The 22,363-nt window shown below is 38.6% G+C and overlaps 1 protein-coding gene across 1 annotated transcript in view; it reads left to right on the forward strand.

Moving 5' to 3' along the window:
- Positions 1 to 22,363, forward strand: part of PCDH15 (protocadherin related 15) — a 1,464,924-nt gene that overhangs the window by 1,344,590 nt on the left and 97,971 nt on the right. The window contains exon 28 of the mRNA XM_054035363.1: positions 12,381 to 12,508. Within this exon, the coding sequence (XP_053891338.1) occupies positions 12,381 to 12,508 (128 nt within the window). The remainder of the gene's footprint in view (positions 1 to 12,380; positions 12,509 to 22,363) is intronic.

The raw sequence follows: 22,363 nt of genomic DNA on the forward strand, positions 1-22,363 counted from the left end.
TTATTGAATCTCAATAAAATATAACGCAACAGTGAAGGTATCACACAGTCTTGCTAAACCTGAGATATATATGAGAAATTTTAGGTGCCATTAACTTTGAATATTAGCATGGCCATGCAACAGTACATTAACTTAACGCACAAGTAATACATCTAATAGAAACTAATTCTGTTACAACTAAGCAAAATAAATAAATATTTTAAAAAATCTTGTAACAATCTTCTATAGAAGGGATGGTCTAATGTCACTTAAATTACTTAATCTTGTGCCTCTGGTGACGGTCCCCATCTATAAAATGAGGATAATACTTCCCTAACTTACAGGAAGTTGGGAGGAGAAAATCAACTAATGATTGTGAAGTGCTCAGATACTACAGTGATCAGGGCCATAAAAATAGATAGAAGGAATAAGAAGCTTCCCCCAGAGGTGATTATGAATGGGGAGAGTCCCTACCTTGTGCACTCAACACATTACACAAAAATACTGAGTTAATGCCCAAAACTTCCTTTCTTCCTGGGTTATATTTGTACCTGCCCCACTGATTGATTGGAAAAGATCAAACCCCAGTATCTAATCCATTGTCACCATGTTTGACATATATTCCAAATTGTATTGGTATATCTAAACAATGCACAACATTTTTTCAAGAGTATTTTCCCACATCATCTTAGCTAAAATATACAAGGCTGAATTTTTCACCACCCTAGGAACACATTCCTTCTTGGGGTACAATTCTGGCTCTTGTGAACTCCCACTGACTTCACTGGAGCCAGGATTTTAACCTCTGATGTTTGTTTTCTTTTCCGAAATTCCGTTGTCGCTGCTCATCCATTTCCCTTGTAGTACTCACAGTATAACAATTGCAGTATATTCTTTAGGCCATAGTTTCTTTGTAATCTTTGTTTAAAATATTGGCTAACTTACGGTTTAACTAACTTACTGAGCTGACATTGTTCCTGCACATCTGTGTATTGCATTTGTATTTTCCCCCCAAAGTCCATTTTGTACCAGTGATAATATGAGGTTGGATTGCATGAAGTCATATTACCTGAGAGCTTCAAATAGTTTCTCACAGTCCACTCTCTGCAGCTAGCAAACGATGCAGCAGTAATGTTACTCCACCTGCGGTTTTACTTTCTGCAACATCCCAAAACCCTATCACACTGACTCAGAACCATTCTCAACTTTACCAATCTCTACACTTGAGGTCCCCTTGGTTCCATTAAGAATGATCTGTAATGTACACATACCTAAGTCCATGTTATCATTTGCTGAAGGATTTTTATAATCATTGTCTTCCTTTCTTCTGTGTCCTTTGTAATTTACAAGGGAGTTTTTCCCCAAGGGACGGTGTCACTGGGGCACTTCTACCTATGTTATATTTACTTCGACATCTGCTCCAGTTTAAGAATCAATCCTCACTTTTCCTAGAGAAATCTTCACTTGCATAGTTACCTTTCATCAGAGTCTGTCCTTTTTTGCAAAGGTAACATATACCTAAATAAAGGACACGTTGATTATAATATACACTCTCATGTAGCATATACAGTGAAAATTCAGTAACCAACACTCTTGTGTACTATTTACCATTGTATTCTATAGAGAAAGTGTTGTATAATGTCACAATATATATATATATATAGTTATGGGGCAAGGGCTGATGGCTATAGCAAAGTAGTGGGAGACAGATATATTAGCCACAGGCTAAACAAATGGCAGCTGCTCCAGGTCGATTAAGACACCTGGGGCCAATTAAGATCTTTCCAGAAGGCAGGGAAGACAGCTAGGTTAATTGGGACACCTGAAGCCAATGAGGGGCTGGCTGAAACTAGTTAAAAGCCTCCCAGTTAGTCAGGTGGGCGCGTGTGCCAGGAGCTGTAGGAGGAGGCGGCCATGCTGTTGGAGATACTGAGCAGTACAAACCATATCAGACCCTGAGGTAGGGGTGAAATAGATATTGAGAAAGTGGGAGCTGCTGTGAGAAAGTGACCCAGGGAATTGTACGTGTCCTATTTCTAAAAAGTCAGCTACCATAGCTGATACCATTAGGGTCCCTGTGCTGGAGCCCGAGTACAGGGTGGTCCCAGGCTCCCCTCTTCTGCCCCCCCCCCATTAGTCACTGGGAGACAACAGAGACTGTGCAAGGGAGGGTTGCTTCTCCTCATCTCCCTTGCTGGCTGATGATGAAAATGGCTCAGTAAGCTGTGACTCTTGTCTCTAGAGAGAGAAGGGCTACTTGGAGGGTCACAGTGAGCCTCGGAGGCTAGTGAAATCCACCAGGAAACATGGGACCCACAGAGACAAGATCAGAGCTTTGTTACTCTTGAGAGAGAGAGAGAGAGAGAAAGAAAATGTGTATAAAAATTTATAATACATACCATATGATATAGTTGTTGCATTCCATTCTTGATGGATAGGTAACTGTAGTGGAAAGTGCTGGATAGATAAATAATGCAGTGGATAGATACTTGCAGTACATGCTAAAAATATCAAGGTAATCATGCAGAAATAAGTTACATACTTCCCCTGTAATGGAGAGTCCTTGACATCTAAATTTGATTTCTATACTTACCTGTTGTATATCTTTCTATTTTCTGGTCATCATGTTCTTTCTTGATGAGTTTTAATTAGATTATATGCTACTCTAGAGTTCCAGGGCATTGAATTGATGAACCACTGTGGAAGTAGATGACACTGAAATGATGAACCACTTTGGAGATAGGTGACTTTGAATGAACCATTCTGTGACATGGAATTAATGTACCATTCTGGTATTAGATGATGCTGAATTGATGTAAGTTCCCTTGTTAGATACCACTAAATTGATGAACCATTTTGGAGTTTGCTGACAGTGAATTGATGAGTCACTCTGAAGCCAGCATGGCACAGAAAGAATGAACCATCCTGGAGTTAGATAACACTAAATTGATTAACTGTTCTGCCACTAAATAATACTGAATTTTGAAAAATTCAAAGGTCAAATACTGAGTTCTCAACTGTGTGGTAATCTAGTTGTTGATTGAACTAGACACAAGAGTGTGAATTTACATCATATCATTAGGCAAATATTAAAATGTAAACATAACTAAAATTTGCCCATAGAGTGAGTGGCACAAATTGATGGCCTACTAATCTTTAAACAAACAAACAAAAACCCAGCAATAAACTAATGAGAAAGAAAATAGAAAATGATATACCATTTTGGAGTAAGATAACATTATAAACAGTGAGTTAAATTGAGTTATTGTGAAAATATTAAGTTAATTGATGTAAAAATCGTCTCTTGGGTTCAGTTCAATTGCAGTAACTCCTGTAACTATAAGAGTCCAATGACATGACATTGTACATGATACATTTAAAATTAGAAGTCATTATAGTGTAAGATTATAGTTTCAGAGTAGCAGCCGTGTTAGTCTGTATCCGCAAAAAGAACAGGAGTACTTGTGGCACCTTAGAGACTAACAAATTTATTAGAGCATAAGCTTTCGTGGGCTACTGCCCACTTCTTCGGATGCATATAGAGTGGAACATATATTGAGGGGATATATATACACACATACAGAGAGCATGAGCAGGTGGGAGTTGTCTTACCAACTCTGAGAGGCCAATTAAGTAAGAGAAAAAAAATTTTTTGAAGTGATAATCAAGCTAGCTCAGTACAGACAGTTTGATAAGAAGTGTGAGAATACTTACAAGGGAAGATAGATTCAATGTTTGTAATGGCTCAGCCATTCCCAGTCCTTATTCAATCCTGAGTTGATTGTATCTAGTTTGCATATCAATTCCAGCTCAGCAGTCTCTCGTTGGAGTCTGTTTTTGAAGGGTTTTTTTAAGATTATAGTGAATTTGAAAGCTTAGAGACGCTAGGCTGAGGAGTCAGCAGATTGTGATGTTGAATCATGGATGATTTGAAGTTTTAATTTACTTAGATTGTAATCTCTTTGGGGCAGGGTCTTTTTATTATGTGTTTGTACAATGTTTAGCACGGTGGAACCCTGATCCATGACTTGGGCCACTGCAGTACAAATAAATAAGAATAATTAATAGCTTCCTTATGGAGTCCTGTGAATTCTCCATTATTGTTAGGGAGAAAGACAGAGGTAATGACAGCTATGCAAAAACTATGTATGAGGGAATGTGCTGCAACTTAAGGATGACAGTCTATAAATCCATCACAAGATGGAGAACCCCTGTCCAAAATAAATGTTGAGAACCAATGAGTTAAAGGCATACAATAGTACATTTAGTTATTTCTTGATTTGAAAGCACTCCTAGAAGAAGGGGTAAACTTATAATCTTTTACCTCTTTTGAATATGAACATTTAAAAGTTGCTTGCAATATCTCAATATCTAGAGACTTGATATTGGGGAGAGCAGCAGTCAGAGCAACCAACTAAAATGAGTCAGGGACAGAAAAAGATGATGATGAAACATGGAAAGAAGAGGTATGTATGGAAAAATACAGAGGGAATAAAAAAGAGAGATTGCTGTGTAAGGATGGAAGGACAAAGAAAAATTGAGAGAATTAAGGAGATGAAGGAGATGGGTGATACATCTCCAAATTAAACAGTCCCAGTTTTAAAAATCAAAGTATTTGTATGTCTCTCTTCCCCAATATGTGACTAATCTGTCCTCTACTGAGGAAACACTGGTATTTATGTCACTTTGCTAACGAGAGGCTAACAGAGCCAGAACTTATGGCTTCACCTTATATCATTTAATGCTATGGATTACAAGGACATTATGAATTCCATAGAGTACAGAGGTAGACTAAGGGATTGGTCTAATTTCTTCCTGTATTCACAGTTTCTAGCGTTTGACTCTAGGAATTTTTTTTCCAACTCAGTTCACATGACCCTTCGAGTCATGCTGAAGACCTGCTTACCGTACAGCTGCTGACAATAGTTGTCGTTCTTTATCTTGAGCTATCGCTACTGTACATGTGGTGCCCAAGTTTAACAGTCCTTAAGGCCTTAAGGCTGTTCTGGTGTCTATCTTAAAATGGTCATGGATGGAAACAGATGGTTTAAAAATAAAACTTTCATGGACAGAGGTGTTACAGACAATGCCTAGTGGAAGTTTCATCCTCGTTAAATGTTACGTTTGATATGTCTCATTGCTCCTGTTTTGTCAGCTGTTGACAACTACCTAAGTTATTTTTAGCTGTAGGTTGGTCTTGTACAGAATGTTTCTAACATATTTTAGAAGATCTTATCACTTCCAAAAGCAATACTATGCCAATGTCCTCAGCTACTAAAGTGATGAGTATTGTGCAGAAATCAGATTGATAGTATGCTAACCAGTATTTTCATGTTAATAATAGGCTTCAGTTTTCCCTGGTCTTCTCTCTCTCTCTCAGAACATTGCTTCCCAGCACAGGTGAATGCCCTAACCACCAGGCTATCAAGTGAGTCTGACTTTTTCTAGCCCAATGCCTATTCAAGCAAAAGTGGACAGTGAAAAAACACCAGCAGTATGTGTTGATAGGGGGACATCTAAACTTGAGAGACTCACTGAAAGAGGAACAAGAAAGCTTTGGGTGGGAGAGGGGAAGAGACTGACATACTTTCTTAGAGGGGACTCCTGCTTAACTGTGCGTCTGCTGAGATCAGAGACAACTAGCTGAGCTGGAAAGGCTCCATGTTTTGAAAGAGAAGTCATGAGCTGCAGGGGGAAGCGGATACAGACTAACACGGCTGTTACTCTGAAACTTGAGCTGCAGGGGAAAGATCTCTAGGGTATTCAGGGACTCTGCCCAAGCCCAAAAAATTCTCCATATTGGCGAGGAGCATGAGGCCATGAAGTGCATATAGGTTCCTTTATTTTGTATAGACTCTGTGTTTCTCATGCTATTAAGTAAAGAATAAAGAGTTTTAGAATTCTGTGCAAAGTTGGCTTTCACTATCACATGCCCCTGTAAGCCAAAAGGCTCATGCTTCTGGTGGGATTCTGGGGAATCTACAAGAGCTACTGGGAAGGCTTGTAGAAGGTGGCACTAGTTACAAGGCCTAGGGATTGAGGGATCCCCATTGCCAAGGGAGTGACAAATATGAGTCTGCATCTGAGCATGTGCCACAAGGCCCAAAGCCAGGAACAGTGCCTAAACTGTGCCACCTCCAGCAAGTTAAGTGCATGTGGAATTCAGAAGCTGGATCCCTCCCAGCAGTGTAGTGGCTAATTAACTAGGTCAGTGACAGGTGCCTAAAGAGGCAGTTAGGCACCTGAGTCCCTGTGTGATTCTAGCCCATAGCAATTTGCATCAAAATGCCCTTGGAATATGCTCTGTTGATTTTTATTTGGGTTTGCCAAATCTGTTATACAAAGATTGAGCTCTGTTGTAGATATTTATTTAACTTGCCAAAGCACAAAGTCCTCTTAGAAGATTATTAAAATCACAGTAAAGCAAATTGTTATTGATGCCTGTCCAATTATAATTCTCATTCAGTTTGATTAAAAAGAAGAGCCTGCTGTTATTTGCTTCAGAGATGAACACATGTTCTTAACCAAATTCTAGATTTCCAGTGTTGGGATTACTGTTGTGTGAGGGACATAGTGTATTGTAAAAGACAAACATAATATAATCACTCGTAAAAGCATGATGTAAAAAGGATCTTGTAATGCACAAGTCATAACTTAATAACATCCTCCTAATACCACAGTGCTCAGTAAACACTTCAACATCACTTCAGTTCAAATTCATATTCCTTGTCAATCAAGATGCTGCAGTGTTAGTATTGACCAAACATATTTGCAACATTTAGATAAGCATTTTAATGTGGATCAGCAGGGTAAATCAGAGTTTACTGGAAGCATGTTGGTCACTAGGGGGTCAAAGAGATGATGAAAATGTCAGAAAACAGGCTCAAAAAGAGAGCACAAATGGGTGGCTATTCCCCTCATAAGTCAGGGAAATTTTATGGAGTTAGTATAATCTTTTCATATGTAGGGTGACCAGATGTCCCGATTTTATAGGGACAGTCCCGATTTTTGGGTCTTTTTCTTATATAGACTCCTATTACCCCCCACCCCATCCCGATTTTTCACATTTGCTGTCTGGTCACGCTATTCATATGGGCTTTTTGGAGTATTTTGAGAGACTATTATTCAAAGACAGACATTCAGACTTTTAAACGCATTTTAAAAATTCTGTTTAATCACTCTGTTCCATTGTAACGTATTTAAAGGGAAAAAATATGTATCTGACATATCATGATGTCTCCCTTTTAGGTGTGCATAGTTGTGCCCTAATGACAATTAACTTTTACCATATATTTTACCAACGTCTACATGTCTTTCTGCAGAGCTTCTTTATTCCATAAATCATGCCCTTCTAAACTGTCACATTTCACAGTGGGAAAGGAGAAGTGTGCACAACTGTAATTCTTTTCTGTTGCATTATATATTTTCAGTTTGATGGGGGTTTTGACAAAACACGCATTATGAATAAATGTACTCTAGCAGAGTTTACCTTTTCCTTGTTTTGGAGATACTATAGTCAAAGGACTTTCCATATTGAAAAGAAGTACTTGCTTTTTCAAACAATAAAGTAACAGTACACAGGTGCCTGAGCCTGCTCCAGGACAATTAAGAATTTAGAAATCAGTGCAGGTGAGGGAGGAGGGAAAGTATGGCTCCAGATCACCTCTTCAAGCTGTTTGGAGGCTTAACCAGCCTCCATCAAGCGTTTAGTTGCCACCCAGGAAGAATCACTGCAGTTTAGCATCCTCTGACTGGCCATTTTACTACACACATTGGGGAGGAGGAAACTTCTTAATTAGAACTGGTTATGCCAACTTTATGCCATCCAGTGATTTACCTACATGAAGGGAATTTCCAGTTGTCCCTTAGAACAGCTTTCTAGATCCTTTGCACTGCCTGAGCAATTCCAAGGAATGGAATGGGGCTGAAGATCTGACCCATAAACTTGATACTGAACTTGCTTTCTCTGAGCCAATGCTATATGAATTGTGCAGATATTTGGCACTTTTGAATTGAAAATTAATTATGAGCCACTGCTTTCATTTTGCATGAACAGTCTCAGTTATATTGTTTGCCCTCCCAGAAAATTATCTCTTCTTCAGTCCTTTGTCTCCTCCCATTTTGTGCAACAGCTCTTTGCTGTACACCTCACTGAGAGAGGACATCTTTGTTCCTATATTTAAGACTGAGTGTGGAGTTTGATTCCTATTGTCACCTGGAAGGCTAAAGGACCTTGATGTCTTTTGAGGCAATCTGTGTGAAAACCCCACAATCCACTATTTTCTTTAAAATTAGATTATTAAAAATAGAGAGAAACTCAGATTAAAAGAAACCAGTTGCATAACATATCTCCTCTGAATACTTAGCCAAAGCCCAGATAGGTAGGTTCCCCTTACTTAGTTTCCTGTCTTCAAGGCAATTATCAGTTGAAAACAATTTCCTTCTCTGACTTTGACTTGTACAGTGTGACAACTTCATGCTGTTTTGTCCAGAGACCGATGTTTCCCTCCCTTAACTGACCAGTTTATTAAGTCCTTTGACCCAGGGCCTCCATTTTACAAAACAGTTCTCTGAAGGTAAACACAGAACTCGGGCTGCGAAGCTGCGTTCCTCAAAGTTCAGGAGATGGTCCACTGAGGAGAAAATGGCCTTTTAACAGTGATCAATAGTTGTCCTTCAAATTCCTTACTGTTACTTAACTGTATTCTAGTATAGCCCTCCACAGATCTTTTTGTCTAACTGGACACAGTTTATCCAGGTCTCCCTTTAAAACCTTCTGTCTCAATTTCTCCTTCCCATGAAATAAATAAGTAGTTAGACTCTATTCACATGTTATGTTATTCAGAATAAGCACTTCAGTTTTAATGATCAAACTCATATCTAATGCATATCATGCAAAATAATTTATATGGAAAGATGGATTCCAAACCTAGAGTCATTAAGAATAAAGTTTTACTGAAGCATTACACATAGTGGAGCATGAAACATTTGCTTTCAAAAGAGGGCAGTAAATATTGTACCTTATAAGCATTTTAACTGCAAGAGTATATTCTAGTTTGTGTACTATATTCTAGTACATATTATACTATGGACCAGACAGTACTTGGTTTTTCATTGGTGTGCAAGAGCAGAGAGGCAACAAAGTGCCTTCCTCTGCCTTATGTCCCTGTGCAAACCTCAGACACAATCCCATTCTCTGCTTTTTGAGCATAGGTACAGGAAGAATCTGATGCTGTAATTAGACTCACCATAGGGTCAGGGCTATGGTGGTGCCATGGCCCCATCTCCCTTTATACCAGCCCCCACACAATTGAGATGCTGCAGGAGGAAAATGCACACCGTGCATTCTCATAATAAGAGTCCAGGATTTCTCACCTCCAGTGCAGGCTGTTGCTGAACAGCCACAGTATAGATCTGTGTGCAGTGAATACTACTGATGAAGACTTTTAATGTGTGCTGCTATAGGCTGTCTCTATTTTAGGACAAAGGAATGTGTGTAGTTTGGTTGGTGGTCCTTTTGTTGCACTCAGCTGCAGATTGAAAGCTGATAAAAAGGAAGAGTTAAATAAGCAGTTCACAAATGCTGTGTTTTTCTAACTCTGTCAGAGCCAATGAAATATAAGATGTGCATAAAAATGAGGTAATGAGCTAAAATGAAGGTGTTAGTGAAATTTAAATACGAGTGAAGCATAAAGCTGCAGCAACAGTATATATGTATCTAATTAATTATTGAAGAATGGTGAGGTTCTAAATAGCTGGAATTAGTAGACACACTAATAATAGCACTTTGCTTTTATATATAATGACCATTATTTGAAGTCTTCAGAGCACTTTGCTGATGTTGACTACATCAACATTCATGCTGCTCAGAGAACTAAAGAAAAAAAGTTTTCTAGCAAAATACAGACCAAACTTTTCCAAATCATGGGTTGATTTATATGTGAATGGCAAGCATTAGGAAAAAGATTGTTCATTTGCATTACAAATAACTCATATAGATTGCAGTGCTGCTGTATTACTAGCAATGAGCTTGACACAATTAGAGTTTTCCCTACAGCAGTAGTCTACCAATGCCAGCCATTGATTTAACTGTTTATACTCAGTAGGTCAAGGTCACTTACACACATTACCTGTAATCTTGTTTAAATCTTTCTTCCCTGAGGGGGAAATGCAATGAAGACAGGGCCTGAGAATCTCATTATTCTTGACAGGGCTGCAGTTTCTGAGTAAACTACAGTTGGTAATACTAAAAATCCAAGTATGCTGTCAGTGTAAGGAGGTATATTTTTATCTTTTATAGAAGGCTGATATTGGCCCTCCATTTGTAATTTGATGTAATAAATAATGCAATAGTCAAAACAGGAAACATTCTAATAAAATATAGATTTAGATCAGATTCCTTCCATTGTTGTCTGCAGTGCTGTTGTAGCCATGTTGGTCCCAGGATATTAGAGAGACAAGGTGGGTGAGGTAATATCTTTTATTGTCTCACACACCAACAGAAGTTGGTCCAGTAAAAGATATTATTTCATCCACCTTCTCTAGACACTGTTCCTACATATAACAAAGTTACCTGTCAAAATATAGCTCCTTTTCTTTTAATACGTAGAAGGGCGATAGCTTGTTATGAAGTAATTTTCCCATGGAATGACAGCACCTACAGCTTGTTCATTTTTATCTGTACAGATCAATGTGGAAAGGGAATAACTGATTATTCTGTTGCCAGAATGCCATTTCCTCATACATTTTAAATCTACTATACTTTGAACATTTTTTTCTGACTTCAGTTGTTTTTATGAAGTCGCCATGTTTCAAATGTCTAGGCCTTCAGTGAAATGTATCATCTCCGGTGCCTTTGCCAAAGCAGGAAGTGGTCTATTTTCTATTAAAGACACACTACTGCACCCTTTTCAATATGCCATTGTGTTTTAACGAGATTGACAAAGCAACTGCTATGAAATAAGCGTGCTGTACAACACGCAAAATAACCACTGATTACTACCAAGTAGGAGAACCAACTTGAAATGAAGTGATTTGTCAATGGAAAATGCAGTCTTTCTCAACAAACTGGCTATCAGCATTTTCAACAGTGATTCCTTTCTGGATTATGGAGTATGGAAAGAGACAAAATTACATTACATTTGCCGTGTAGATCACTGCACAAGTTCATCTTTGCTCCAGATGGGATGGCACATTTTGCCAGAAGGTTTTTTGTTTTTCTTGTGAAGAAAGGAGATTATTTGTGGTCATTATTGTTCATTGTGGTAACTGAGATTAGTTTGATAAAACATAATTTAAGGGCTATTCTTGCACACAGATGTGCCAGAAGGGAGCATAGGGACCCTGGTTCAACATGTAAGCAACCAGGTGGGCTACATCCTTGATACACAAGTATACTCACCTGACACAATAAATTAAATAGTCATTGAGAATTCTTAGGCACTTGCAGGAGCAAGTCCATCAGCTGTATATGCTGTATGTCAGCAAGCAGGTGTATCAGAGGAAGTATAAAGAGCACCCCACAGTATATTGCGTTGCCCTGCAATGTAGAATGCTGCTATGGCCAGGCAGAATTCCTTATGTAGAAAATGCTCCTGCCAGCACTGTTGCACATACTCCTTGTGCTGGTTTGCTGGCCCGACATCAGAATTCAGTAATAAGTGTTTAATTAGTTACTAATAATTAAAAAATGTAAAAGAAAGTTGTGTGCAAATTAGAAAAACAGTTGATGATATTTATAATGAAGTCTTGACAACTAGTGTACATAATATATTTTTGCTAAACCTCAACAAATGTGTTTATTATTCCTTTAACAGACAACTACTGTGTAATGTATATTTTAGTACTATTAAAGGGACATTGTGAATAGTTGATAAGGGAGCAAATTTTAGCTCCAAGCTTCCAAGAGTATATCATAAGTAGGGTGACCAGTCAGCAAGTGTGAAAAATCGGGACGGGGTGGGGGTAATAAGAGCCTATATAAGAAAAAGCCCCAAATATAGGGACTGTCCCTATAAAATCGGGACATCTGGTCACACTAATCATAAGTAGTGATAAAATACTGATTTTTAAAGTAATGAAAAATACCATAACTGTATCTTTTTTAAAATGTATGTAATGGCCCTAATTTATGTCCAAACTGTGCTTCTCTTACTCCCTATTTTCAGTGTTAATTTAGTTTTGAGTAAGAGGAGGATCTAGCCATTAAAAATTTACCTTTTAACATGCAAGAATAACGTAAAACCTAACTGTGCAATTATCTTACCTAGGGATTTTTGTTTGTTTTTACAATTTTATCAATGTATTTGTTTCAGTTGATCTATTCTTTAATGATAGAGCATGAGCCATTCAAAATTTATTCTCAAAAGACCCACATGTATTTCTTCTTCTTTTTTTAAAAGGTAACACAGCCAAGGTGTTTATTGAAGTGCAGGATGAAAATGACCATGCTCCTGTCTTTACCAAAAAACTCTACATTGGAGGAGTGTCTGAAGATGCTAAAATGTTTTCTTCTGTGATGAAAGTTAAGGTGGGAGTCAAGCTATTTAAGTACAGTTTACAGGCTAAGGAAAAGTATTTACTTACTGGATTAAGTTTCCACAGGAGGTTACAGTAGATGCATCTGCAAACTATTTGAGCTCCTGCTACATTAACAAAAATTCACACTTGACTTGTGCACATAAGAAAGTAAAATAGGTGCAGAATGGCTAATTATCTGTCTAAAACCCTGTTCATGCATACAAATTTGGAGTTTTGCAAGTATGTTGGCCCCATAATCCAGTATTTTCTTGAAGCAAAACCCCCTTTGAGGTCGATAGAGTTTTGCCTAAGTAAGGATACAGGATTAGTTTCTTTGTTTAGCTTTTGATATTTTTATTTAAAGATTTGTAGCATTATTTTTTGGAATATGTCAATATATGGCCATTTCCAACATGCTTTAATAGCAGTTTGTGCCTAAAAGGCTTACGAAGTATTCTTCTGCAGCACATTAATGCTTTGGTAATGAAATAACAGTCAGTCTCTGTTTCAGTTCAGGAAAGCAATTTTACATCTGTTTGCTGTATGTCATAAATTTGGCTGTAGTTAAAACAAATTGTATAGGGTAAATATTTTTTTAAATACATTCTATTTAGGAGAAAAATAACATTTTACTTAATAAATTAATTTCAAACAAAGAATGTTAAAACTGGAAGTGTCTACTTCCTATAAAAATACTGTATGGCCATAATCTTTAGTGTTCTACAAGACTCTGTTTACCCAGGCCTGTTGAAGTTAGCTTTTCTCCCCCTCTTTTCCTTCTGCATTTTGTATCACTTTAAACTGTTGTGGAAAAGCCTGAAAGTTGCTGATTCTAGTTTATTCACAAAAGGTCACAGAAGCTTGACCTTCCAGGATATTTCCCTTATCTTAACCTAGTGATTTGTTTGGAACACCAGAAATCTAATAGAGAATGACAGAAGCTTATTAAAGCTGTCCATTATTTACCTCAGGGTAGTGTCCTTCATCATGTTAGCTCAGAGATATTAAAAAAAGTACTGGAAGGCAGGTAAGCACTGAATATTAGGAAGGATCCCTTGGTCTTACCTTGCCTACTGGTGCATAATATTATTGCTTGTTTTATTTATTTATTCCCCCTTTGATCTCATTCAGATCCTCAGCCCCCAGGAGGCTGTTTCAGTGGCACACAGCAACCTTAAATCTGTTCTAAGAGCATAGCTGGGAATTTTCCTAAATGGTGTAGGGGAATCCTTCCACTGCATCAAGCTGACATAACCTGCTTTATGCCACCCTTTCCTACCTTCCCTCCATCATAGGGGATGTGCTGGGGGCCATAGTGGGTGTGGACAAATTGTGCTTCCCTCCAGTGATACCCAGTTACTATAACAGCTTTTAGGAGGCCATTGCAGGCTGCAATAAGTTAGCCCTGAGGACAAACTTGCACCTGGTTGTCCCCAAATTAAGCTAGCACAAAAATGTCTTCTAGCCGCTTTTGTCATCTCTCCCTTCCCTCCCCTGCCCCCGTGTGATGTTCTGGCACAGCTGAGGATGCAGATAATTAGGCATTTTAAAATGTTTGGTGGTACAGAGACTGGTTTAGAACATGTGGGATATGTTTAAGAATAGGATCAGATACAGTGATTGTAATGGAATGCTAAACTATAGTATACTATTCAGCCATTAGTTGGTGAAGCATTTAACATTCCTTATTTAAGCTAACCTCAGTGGGGAGAACATTCAAGGGTCTTATACTGAACACGTTTGGTGTGTCTCTTGCTCAGAAGGAAGCCCTGTAGCCAGTCCATATCTGGTACAGGAGTATAACAGTGATTGCTATTAAACCAGTGCTTGCATATGCAAAATATGTAGTTAGATATAATTGGATGTCTGTATATCTGACTCATCTGATATGTTCACTTTGGACTTATAAATTAAAGGTTTGGCATACTAAAAAATATAGACATGGAAAATTGTGTTAAATATTTGAACTACAGAAAAGCTTATGATACCATTCTGCACAAGAGATAAGTAAGTTACTTGAGGAGATAAAGAAGTCTTAGCTATCAAACCCATAAAGATTTAAGAGTATTTGTGAGTGGAAGCATACGAAACTTAAGGAAGAACTAAACTTGTATTATGAATTAGGTTAGTCAAAATTTTCTGTGGAGTCTCTCCTAGCTCTTCAAAGAGGCTCCTGGTTTTCTATCGTTGAATTCCAGGCACAAACACCAACAATCATCAGTGAGGTGGGTAAGAAATACATGAAATAGGGACAAACTTGCAAGGGAGGTATTTGCCTTCACCCATGGCAAGGTACGCGAGATAATATTTTTTATGGGACCAACTTCTGTTGGTGAAACAGGGAAGCTTTCGAGCTACCTTAGTTCTTTGTAGCTCAAAAGCTTGTCTCTTTCACCAACAGAAGTTGGTCCCATAAAAAAATATGATCTCAACCACCTTGTCTCTCTAATATTCTGTGACCAGCAAGGCTACAACAACACTTCACCCATGGCAATCAGTTGATATAATCTGAAGGAAAGTAGTGGAAATCCAAGCAAAGCAAGGAATATGTACACTTTAATAGCTGTATCCTTCTCCCATCAAAGTCAGTGGTAAAGCTCCTTTTGAACGCAATAAGAGCAGATCCATAGGGAAATGGAAACTCCACACTACATTACAAGGTATAAGAGAGTGAAAGTTGTTAGTTGAAAATAAAAAATACAACCCATTACATTAAGGTTTCTTTATTTAAAATGAAACAGAAAAATAAACGGGCATGTTTGGTGTAGTAAAGCAAACCCACAAATTGGATCAGTGTGACTTATTGTTGGATTTAACCAGTAGGTGCCAACTTTCTGAAAACCACTGCTAATTAACTCATTTCACTCTGTCTTCACTTGTATCTAAATGGACAAAAATGAATTCCTTTTTTTCATTAAATACAATACAAAAATAAGGCATTACTAAGTACTAATAAAATGAATTAGATAATACCATGTCTAATCTCAGTAGATATTACATGCAGAATCATTGTGAGTAGAATTTAATGAATGTTTCTTCCAATTTCAATTTTAAGAACCTTAGAAAAGTACCCATATAGCTTGTGTTGTAGAGATTATTTGAATTTCAGTTCCACTGAGAAACTACTTTAAGATTTTTAACACATTTTCTTGCATTATTCGTTTATTAATTATCATTAATTTCTTAAATTAGAGTGGCTGTGAAAAGAAACTGATAACAAATATTCAAGTATGCTTTTTCTCAAAATATTCCCATTCTTTCCCTTGCTGATAACAGCTTTTAGGGATCTTAAAATATGTTTTTTGTATATCAGAGAAATTTTTATAAATAAAAGATATGAAGATCTTCAGTACTGAAATGAAAGTTACAGAGCACAAACAGCCCACAGCCCAGGAGTGCCTAATTCTGAAATGAGAATAATCTTATCTGTCAGTCCAGTTCAGACCTGCCATTACAAATCAGTATTTACAGCAGCTACACAAATAGCAGGGTTCACTATTGCCACTGTTACCCTCCCCCTTCCACTCCATCCCACCACCTTAGAGTATAAGATAGCAATGGTAGAACTGGCCCAGAACTTGGGATTTCTGGTTCATGAGAAATTTCAGTATTTTGATATTTGGTTTCATTTTGAAAAGGAATGAAACCAAATATTTTGTAATTTCTTATGAACCGGAAATCCAAGACACTTTTCATTTCAGAAACACTAACACATGGTGTTTCCAAAGTGCTACATAGTCCCCAGGACCGGCAGCAGCTGACTAAAATTGATATTCTTGTAATTAGTAGTGGTAAAACTGACAAGAATGTCAATTTTACTCAGCTGCTGGTGGCTCTCTGAGGATCTGCAACTCTGGAGCAGCCTAGTCCTGGGAGCCCCAATGGTTTCCAGGCTCACAGCTCCATGGCAGGGAGACTGGAAGGAATTTTTCCTTCAGAGCAGGATTGACAAAGGGATCTGGTGTGTTTTTGCTCCTTGCTTGCAGCATGCCGGATGCTAGTTTTAAGTAAATAACGCTTAAGTGCCATTTAAAAGTTGTAAGTGAGTTTGTAATTTAGCTGCAATTTGTTGCTGGCATCCAGCGCAGGTGAGAACCTCAAAGAGACCAGCTCCCAGAGGTAAATATGAGACCAGAGAGAGAACTGGTAGACCCTATTAGCTTGGAGTAAGGAGGGAGAGACTGAACTCTTCTCATGCTCAGGTACCTATCATGTGCATCCTCATTTCTCCCTCGTGGGGGGAGGGTAAGAGGATTCAGAGGCAGCCTGAATTGTAGGGGTTTGACTGAAGAGGGTCAGTCCTGAATATTGGTTACTTGGCCTGAAGTAAGGATGGCTGGAAAACAAGAATTTCATTTTGGGGAAAAATTGAGGTTTCAACATTTGATCCCATTCTCATGCAGAACAAAGCCAAGACCTTTTCCTCCAAACAATGAGAGAGTCAGATTACCCCAGAAATACCCAATTGCTAAGTGGTTAGTGCACTCACCTAGGATGTGGGAGATCCAGATTCTAGACCCAGTTCTGCCTTATTCAGAATGCCCTAACCAGCTCTATCTCTCTCTCAGTTCCTTCTATTACAGCTATTCCACTTTGAATATGTAGTTAAATATTCACTGAGAGAGAGATACTGACTCTCTGGCCTAGTGGTCAAAGTACTCACATGGGATGTGGAAGACCCAGGCTCAAGTCCTGCTCCAATCAGGCAGAATATCCACTCCTTGAGAAGACCCACCCCAGAATTACTTAATAGGTCAGTGCTTAGGGCCCATAGCCTGGCATGTGGAAGAGCCCAGTTTCAAGACTGGATCTGAATTGACCAGGGACTTGAACCTATATCTCCCACATCAGAGGTGAGTGCCATAGCCACTGGGCTGTTGGCTATTCTGGGGTGACCTCTCCCTCCTCACTGAGAAATTTAATGGAAACCAATACAGTTCTATAACCATTTTGGTTTTGACAAATCTGCATTTTCTGACCAAAAACAAAACAGAAAGTTCCCAACCAGCTCTCGCATGTAGATCCTTTACCACTGCACTGGACCCACATAAATGACTGTTACTTTTTGGGGGTGGGGAAGGACATAGCACTCCTACCCTAAAAGTAAAATGTTAATAAAGATGCAGCCTTCCACTTAAAATGCATCCCTATGTCTGTGTCTCATTTTCCTGTTTGTCCTGATCATTAGCTTTAGGAAACACAGGAAATGCCAGACTAGATCAGACCAGCAGTGTGTCGAGTCCAGTATCTTGCCTCCAAGAGTGACTTCTAGCAATTGCTTCAAGGGTAGCAGGTACTTTAGAGACAGGTTATACCATGAATAAATTCTTCCTATCCCCAATAGTTAGAAGTTGGCTTATGCCCTGAAATTTGAAGGCTTATGTTCTTGGCGTGTGTGGTGATTGTTTTTGTTTTTCATATATTTATTATAACTTCGAACTGTCTTGTTATCCATATACATATCTGATTCTTTTAAAAATCATGGCAAGTTATTGGCCACTATGATACCTTGTGGCAATGAGTTCCACATTCTAATTGTGTTGTATACCATTTGTTGTTTTGTATATTTTTATCATGACACCTTTTATTCACCTCTCTGAGGTATACTGCCCTTATTTTTTTTCCAATAGCACTTGTCATCAGTCTTTATTTCTGCTGTATCCTTAAGATGGGGAGATCAAAACTGAGCATAGTATTCTAAATGAGGTAATACCATTGATTACTATAATGCCAATTATTGTACTTTATTATACTGCCACTGTAAAGTCAATTGACAATAGTTTTGGCTGCTGTAAAAGGGATAGGATGTTTGGGGAAGCAGAAGTTCTATAAAGGAGAGAGAAAATAAAGGCAGAAAATGACATTTGTATTAAAAGCAATGAAAGGTGTGAGTTCTCCCCTGCTAAGTTTCAGGAAAATAGTGTTTATTTTTCCAGTGGCATAATGAAAAGAATAGTACCATTGTTCTGAACCAATACAGAACCAATAATAAGTCAACGTTTGCCAGTTTCACTTTACACAGAACTGATGAAGAAAACTGATGTATGTTCGCGTATGAATTAAGTTGGACTAAAGTTTACCAGGTTACAGAGATTTCTCTCCCATGTTGCAATGGTGAATTTTTTCAGCAAATACAGAAGGAGAATATGCAAGGTGGTTGTCTTTTTGTGTGTGTGTGTGTGTGGTTTTTTTTAAGTATATATAATTCAGTTGTACTTCATAAATATGGCAGAAGGAAGATTACAATTTATTATAAGACCATGCCTATGCATTACATTTTCATAGAACAAGTACATCAGCTCTTGTTGAAATGATGGTATCACAAATGCATTTATTGAATTGCGTATATATATTTCTCAAGAAGAAGGGGCTTTAAATCTTCACTATCCTTCTGTATGATCTTCTTGTAATTTCTTTAGTGTGAGTGTTAAATCTATAGCTGAAATACATTCTTAAAATAAAACTATTAGTAACAGTTCATCTTGAACTAGACCGTGAAAGGATTGAAGGATTAGCGGTGGGCATTGTTTGTTTGAGTCCAAGATTTCAAAACTTTCAGTAGGAAATAAATAATCTACAATAAACTTCCTCCTGAAAGTACTCATTAAAGTGTAATATTCCATAAACCTCCACATAACACAGGATAAAAAGTATCTGGGTAATTTTGATAGGAACAAACCTTTCTTTTGTCTCAAAACCTCAAATTTTCACTGCAAAACCAATAGCAATAATAGAGGAGGTATAGTGGAAAATTGGCTAAGTTGTATTCCTGCCCGCCCTTCTGAGTGCCATTTTAACCTGAACGGCTTCATTCTGGATTATGAAGTTATGTATTCCAATACTTATTATGTAGCTGTGTCAAGACCACTAGATGGAATTCAGTCACACGCACACAAAAACTTTTTGTTGAGATGTAATGCTGAGAACTAAATGAATATATGATATTTTTAATAAATGTATCAGCTAGGCATTTAATTATCAGTCAATGTGCAGCATGTACTTCCTATTAATGTTAATGGGAGTTATATGTGTGCCCTGACAGACCCCTTAAATTTGAGAAAAGAAAGAACAGAATGTTTCAAAGTGAAAATTGTATATTAAATAAACCAATTCAAAATTTAGCAACCTGCTGCATCAATTTGTAACCAGGCCAATTTATTCCTTCTGTGCTACAGGATAACAGTAAATGTTTACATTTGGGAAATAGTACCAGAAAAACAATAATTACAGATAAAATATGCTGCAAGCTTTTATGTGGACAAAATATACAGTTTAAATAGACAGTTTGAGAAGTGGCATAATCTTTAATATCACAAATATTCATATATAGTTGAAAAAGTGTTTTAAAGTTCAAATGTAAAACTCTTCAAATTACAGATTGTAATTGAGGCTTCTAAATTTCACATTTTGCATAAATTTGCATTTTGTTGGACAAAGACATGACTGAGGGCTTGTCTTCACTACCTGCCTGGATCGGCGGGTAGAAATTGATCTCTCGGGGATCGATTTAACACATCTCATTGGGATGTGATAATCGATCCCCGAATCGACGCGTGTACTCCACCAGCCCAGGTAGGATTAAGCACCATCGACGGGGGAGCTGCAGCGGTCGATTTGCTGCCGTCCTCACAGCGGGGTAAGTCGAATCAGATACGTCGAATTCAGCTACGCTATTCCTGTGAATTTACATATCTGAAATCGATTCCCCCCCCACCCCATAGTGTAGATGTAGCCTAAGTATAAAAGTAAGGTTTTAGATATATTCTAGTGTATCCCTGAGGTGTGCATCGCTAATGTTAGCACTAATGGCTGTAGAAAAAATTCATTTTAGAGCACAATCATAGCAAGTTTGAAAGATATAAAAAATACTTGTCATTTTATTGTAGCAGGGAAAACACTAACACTTTAAAGAGAGGAGTTACTTGACTTTTATTCAAGATACTTTTTTATGCTGAGAGAGATTCTGAATCATTGCTCAAGTATGGCTATTCCTTCTTAATGTTATTCCCATCAGTTTCCCGGCACTAAAACAGCAGGCTATTGACAGTGATAAATACTGACTAAAATCTAAGAACAACCAATTAAAACACAGGTTGTATTAAAAACATTTTGACACTGCAGTTTTTACTATGAAAAATGCAAGGTGGGGAAGTTCTATTTTTAATACATTGAGAACCTCCTATTGAGCATATTTACAACAATATCTCTACAGAAATGGTAGCCTGGGTGCTTCATAGGAACATATTTTAGTCAAGAGCAATGATAAATCCAGTTACTTTGAAATGGCTGCTGCTGAACCAGGCAAGCTATTCTTCAAACTTGAGGAAAGTTACAATTTTGTTTCAGTGTCAGTCTAAAAATCTGTGCTATGTTAATAACGTAAAAATATGAATTGTCTTTAATAAGAGGAAGCAGTTTTCCCAACCTGCAAAGAGTTGCAAGTTCAGCACATATTCTTTAACATGTTGTTGCCCTTTATTGACCCGAGTGGCTAGTCAAAGTTGGGCATCCTGCTCCAGTTGAGAGAAGAAACTGAAAATGAAATCTGTTCTTTTCTTTGATGCAATCTTATTTACAACGAATGTACAAGATCGTGTTGTTGCAAATGCAGAAGGAACCAGAAACAAAAGAATAGTTACTTACCTAACAGCCCCAAGCATCTTTAGCCAACACCAGACCAAAAAGTGTTCTCTCTAGCTTTTTTTCCCCAGGATCATACACTGCTCACAGACCGCTGCTTGGGTTTCCTTCTTTGCCTCTGGCTCTCTGTTTCTGTGTCTGCACCCTATCTTGTCTTTTTCACACAGAGACAAACACACCCACCTGGTCAGAAAAATACTCAGTGGAACCCTTTGCCCACATGGTGCTAGTTTCTGGGCAAACTCTATTATGCTTTGTTTTAGGTGTGTCCCCTGCTGACAGCCATTTCAGGCCCTGGGCTTATCTGCTTCTTGTGATTTAGGCTACGTCTTCACTACCCGTCTGAATCGGCGAGTAGAAATCGATCTCTCGGGGATCAAATTATCGCATCTCGTCGGGACGCGACAATCGATCCCCGAATCAACGCTTGTACTCCACCAGCACAGGTAGGAGTAAGCGCCGTCGACGGGGGAGCCGCAGAGTTCGATTTGCCGTCGTCCTCACAGCGGGGGGAAGTCGGCTCAGATACGTCGAATTCAGCTACACTATTCGCGTAGCTGAATTTGCGTATCTTAAATCGACCCCACCCCCACCCCGTAGTGAAGACGTAGCCTCAGCCCTCTGGACAAGTCACATAAAGTCCTATTCCTGGGATAAACCAGTAGTCCAACAAGTAATAGTCCTTCAACTTCAGGTTGGACTCTCTGTCTGAGTCTGGACTCACCAGTATCAGAGCATTTCAGTTGTTCTAGCCCTTTGGGGGGGGGGGGGGACAGATTCCACTCCACCTTCCTTGGTGGGCCAGTAGGGGAATAAGGCCCTCCCTTTCCACTGGGTTCCAGCCCAGGGAAGCTTGTATAGGCAGTCAAGGCCTGACTATGCACACCATTTGTTATCTCCCTGGTCCACTTTCTACCTTACCTTCTCTTGGGTCCTGGCCTCAGTCTCTTCCTGGGTTCCTGGTGTATAAGCTCCTCTCCATCTAAGCTGCTTCCCTGGCTCACTGAAGATCTTCTTAGCACTTTCTGTCACCCCGCTGTTTCTGCTGTTTCCTTGCAGGGTAATGTTTCCACTCTCTGAGTTCCACAGAATGTTAGAGTCTGGGCTCCAGCCCAAGCCTGGAAATCTATACAGCAATGAAACAGCCCCACAGCCCAAGCCCCGCGAGGCTGAGTTAGCTGGCATGGGCCAGTTGTGGTTTCTTCTTTGCTGTGTAGACGTACCC

Source organism: Malaclemys terrapin, chromosome 7, assembly GCF_027887155.1.
Source record: "Malaclemys terrapin pileata isolate rMalTer1 chromosome 7, rMalTer1.hap1, whole genome shotgun sequence".
NCBI lineage: Eukaryota > Metazoa > Chordata > Testudines > Emydidae > Malaclemys > Malaclemys terrapin.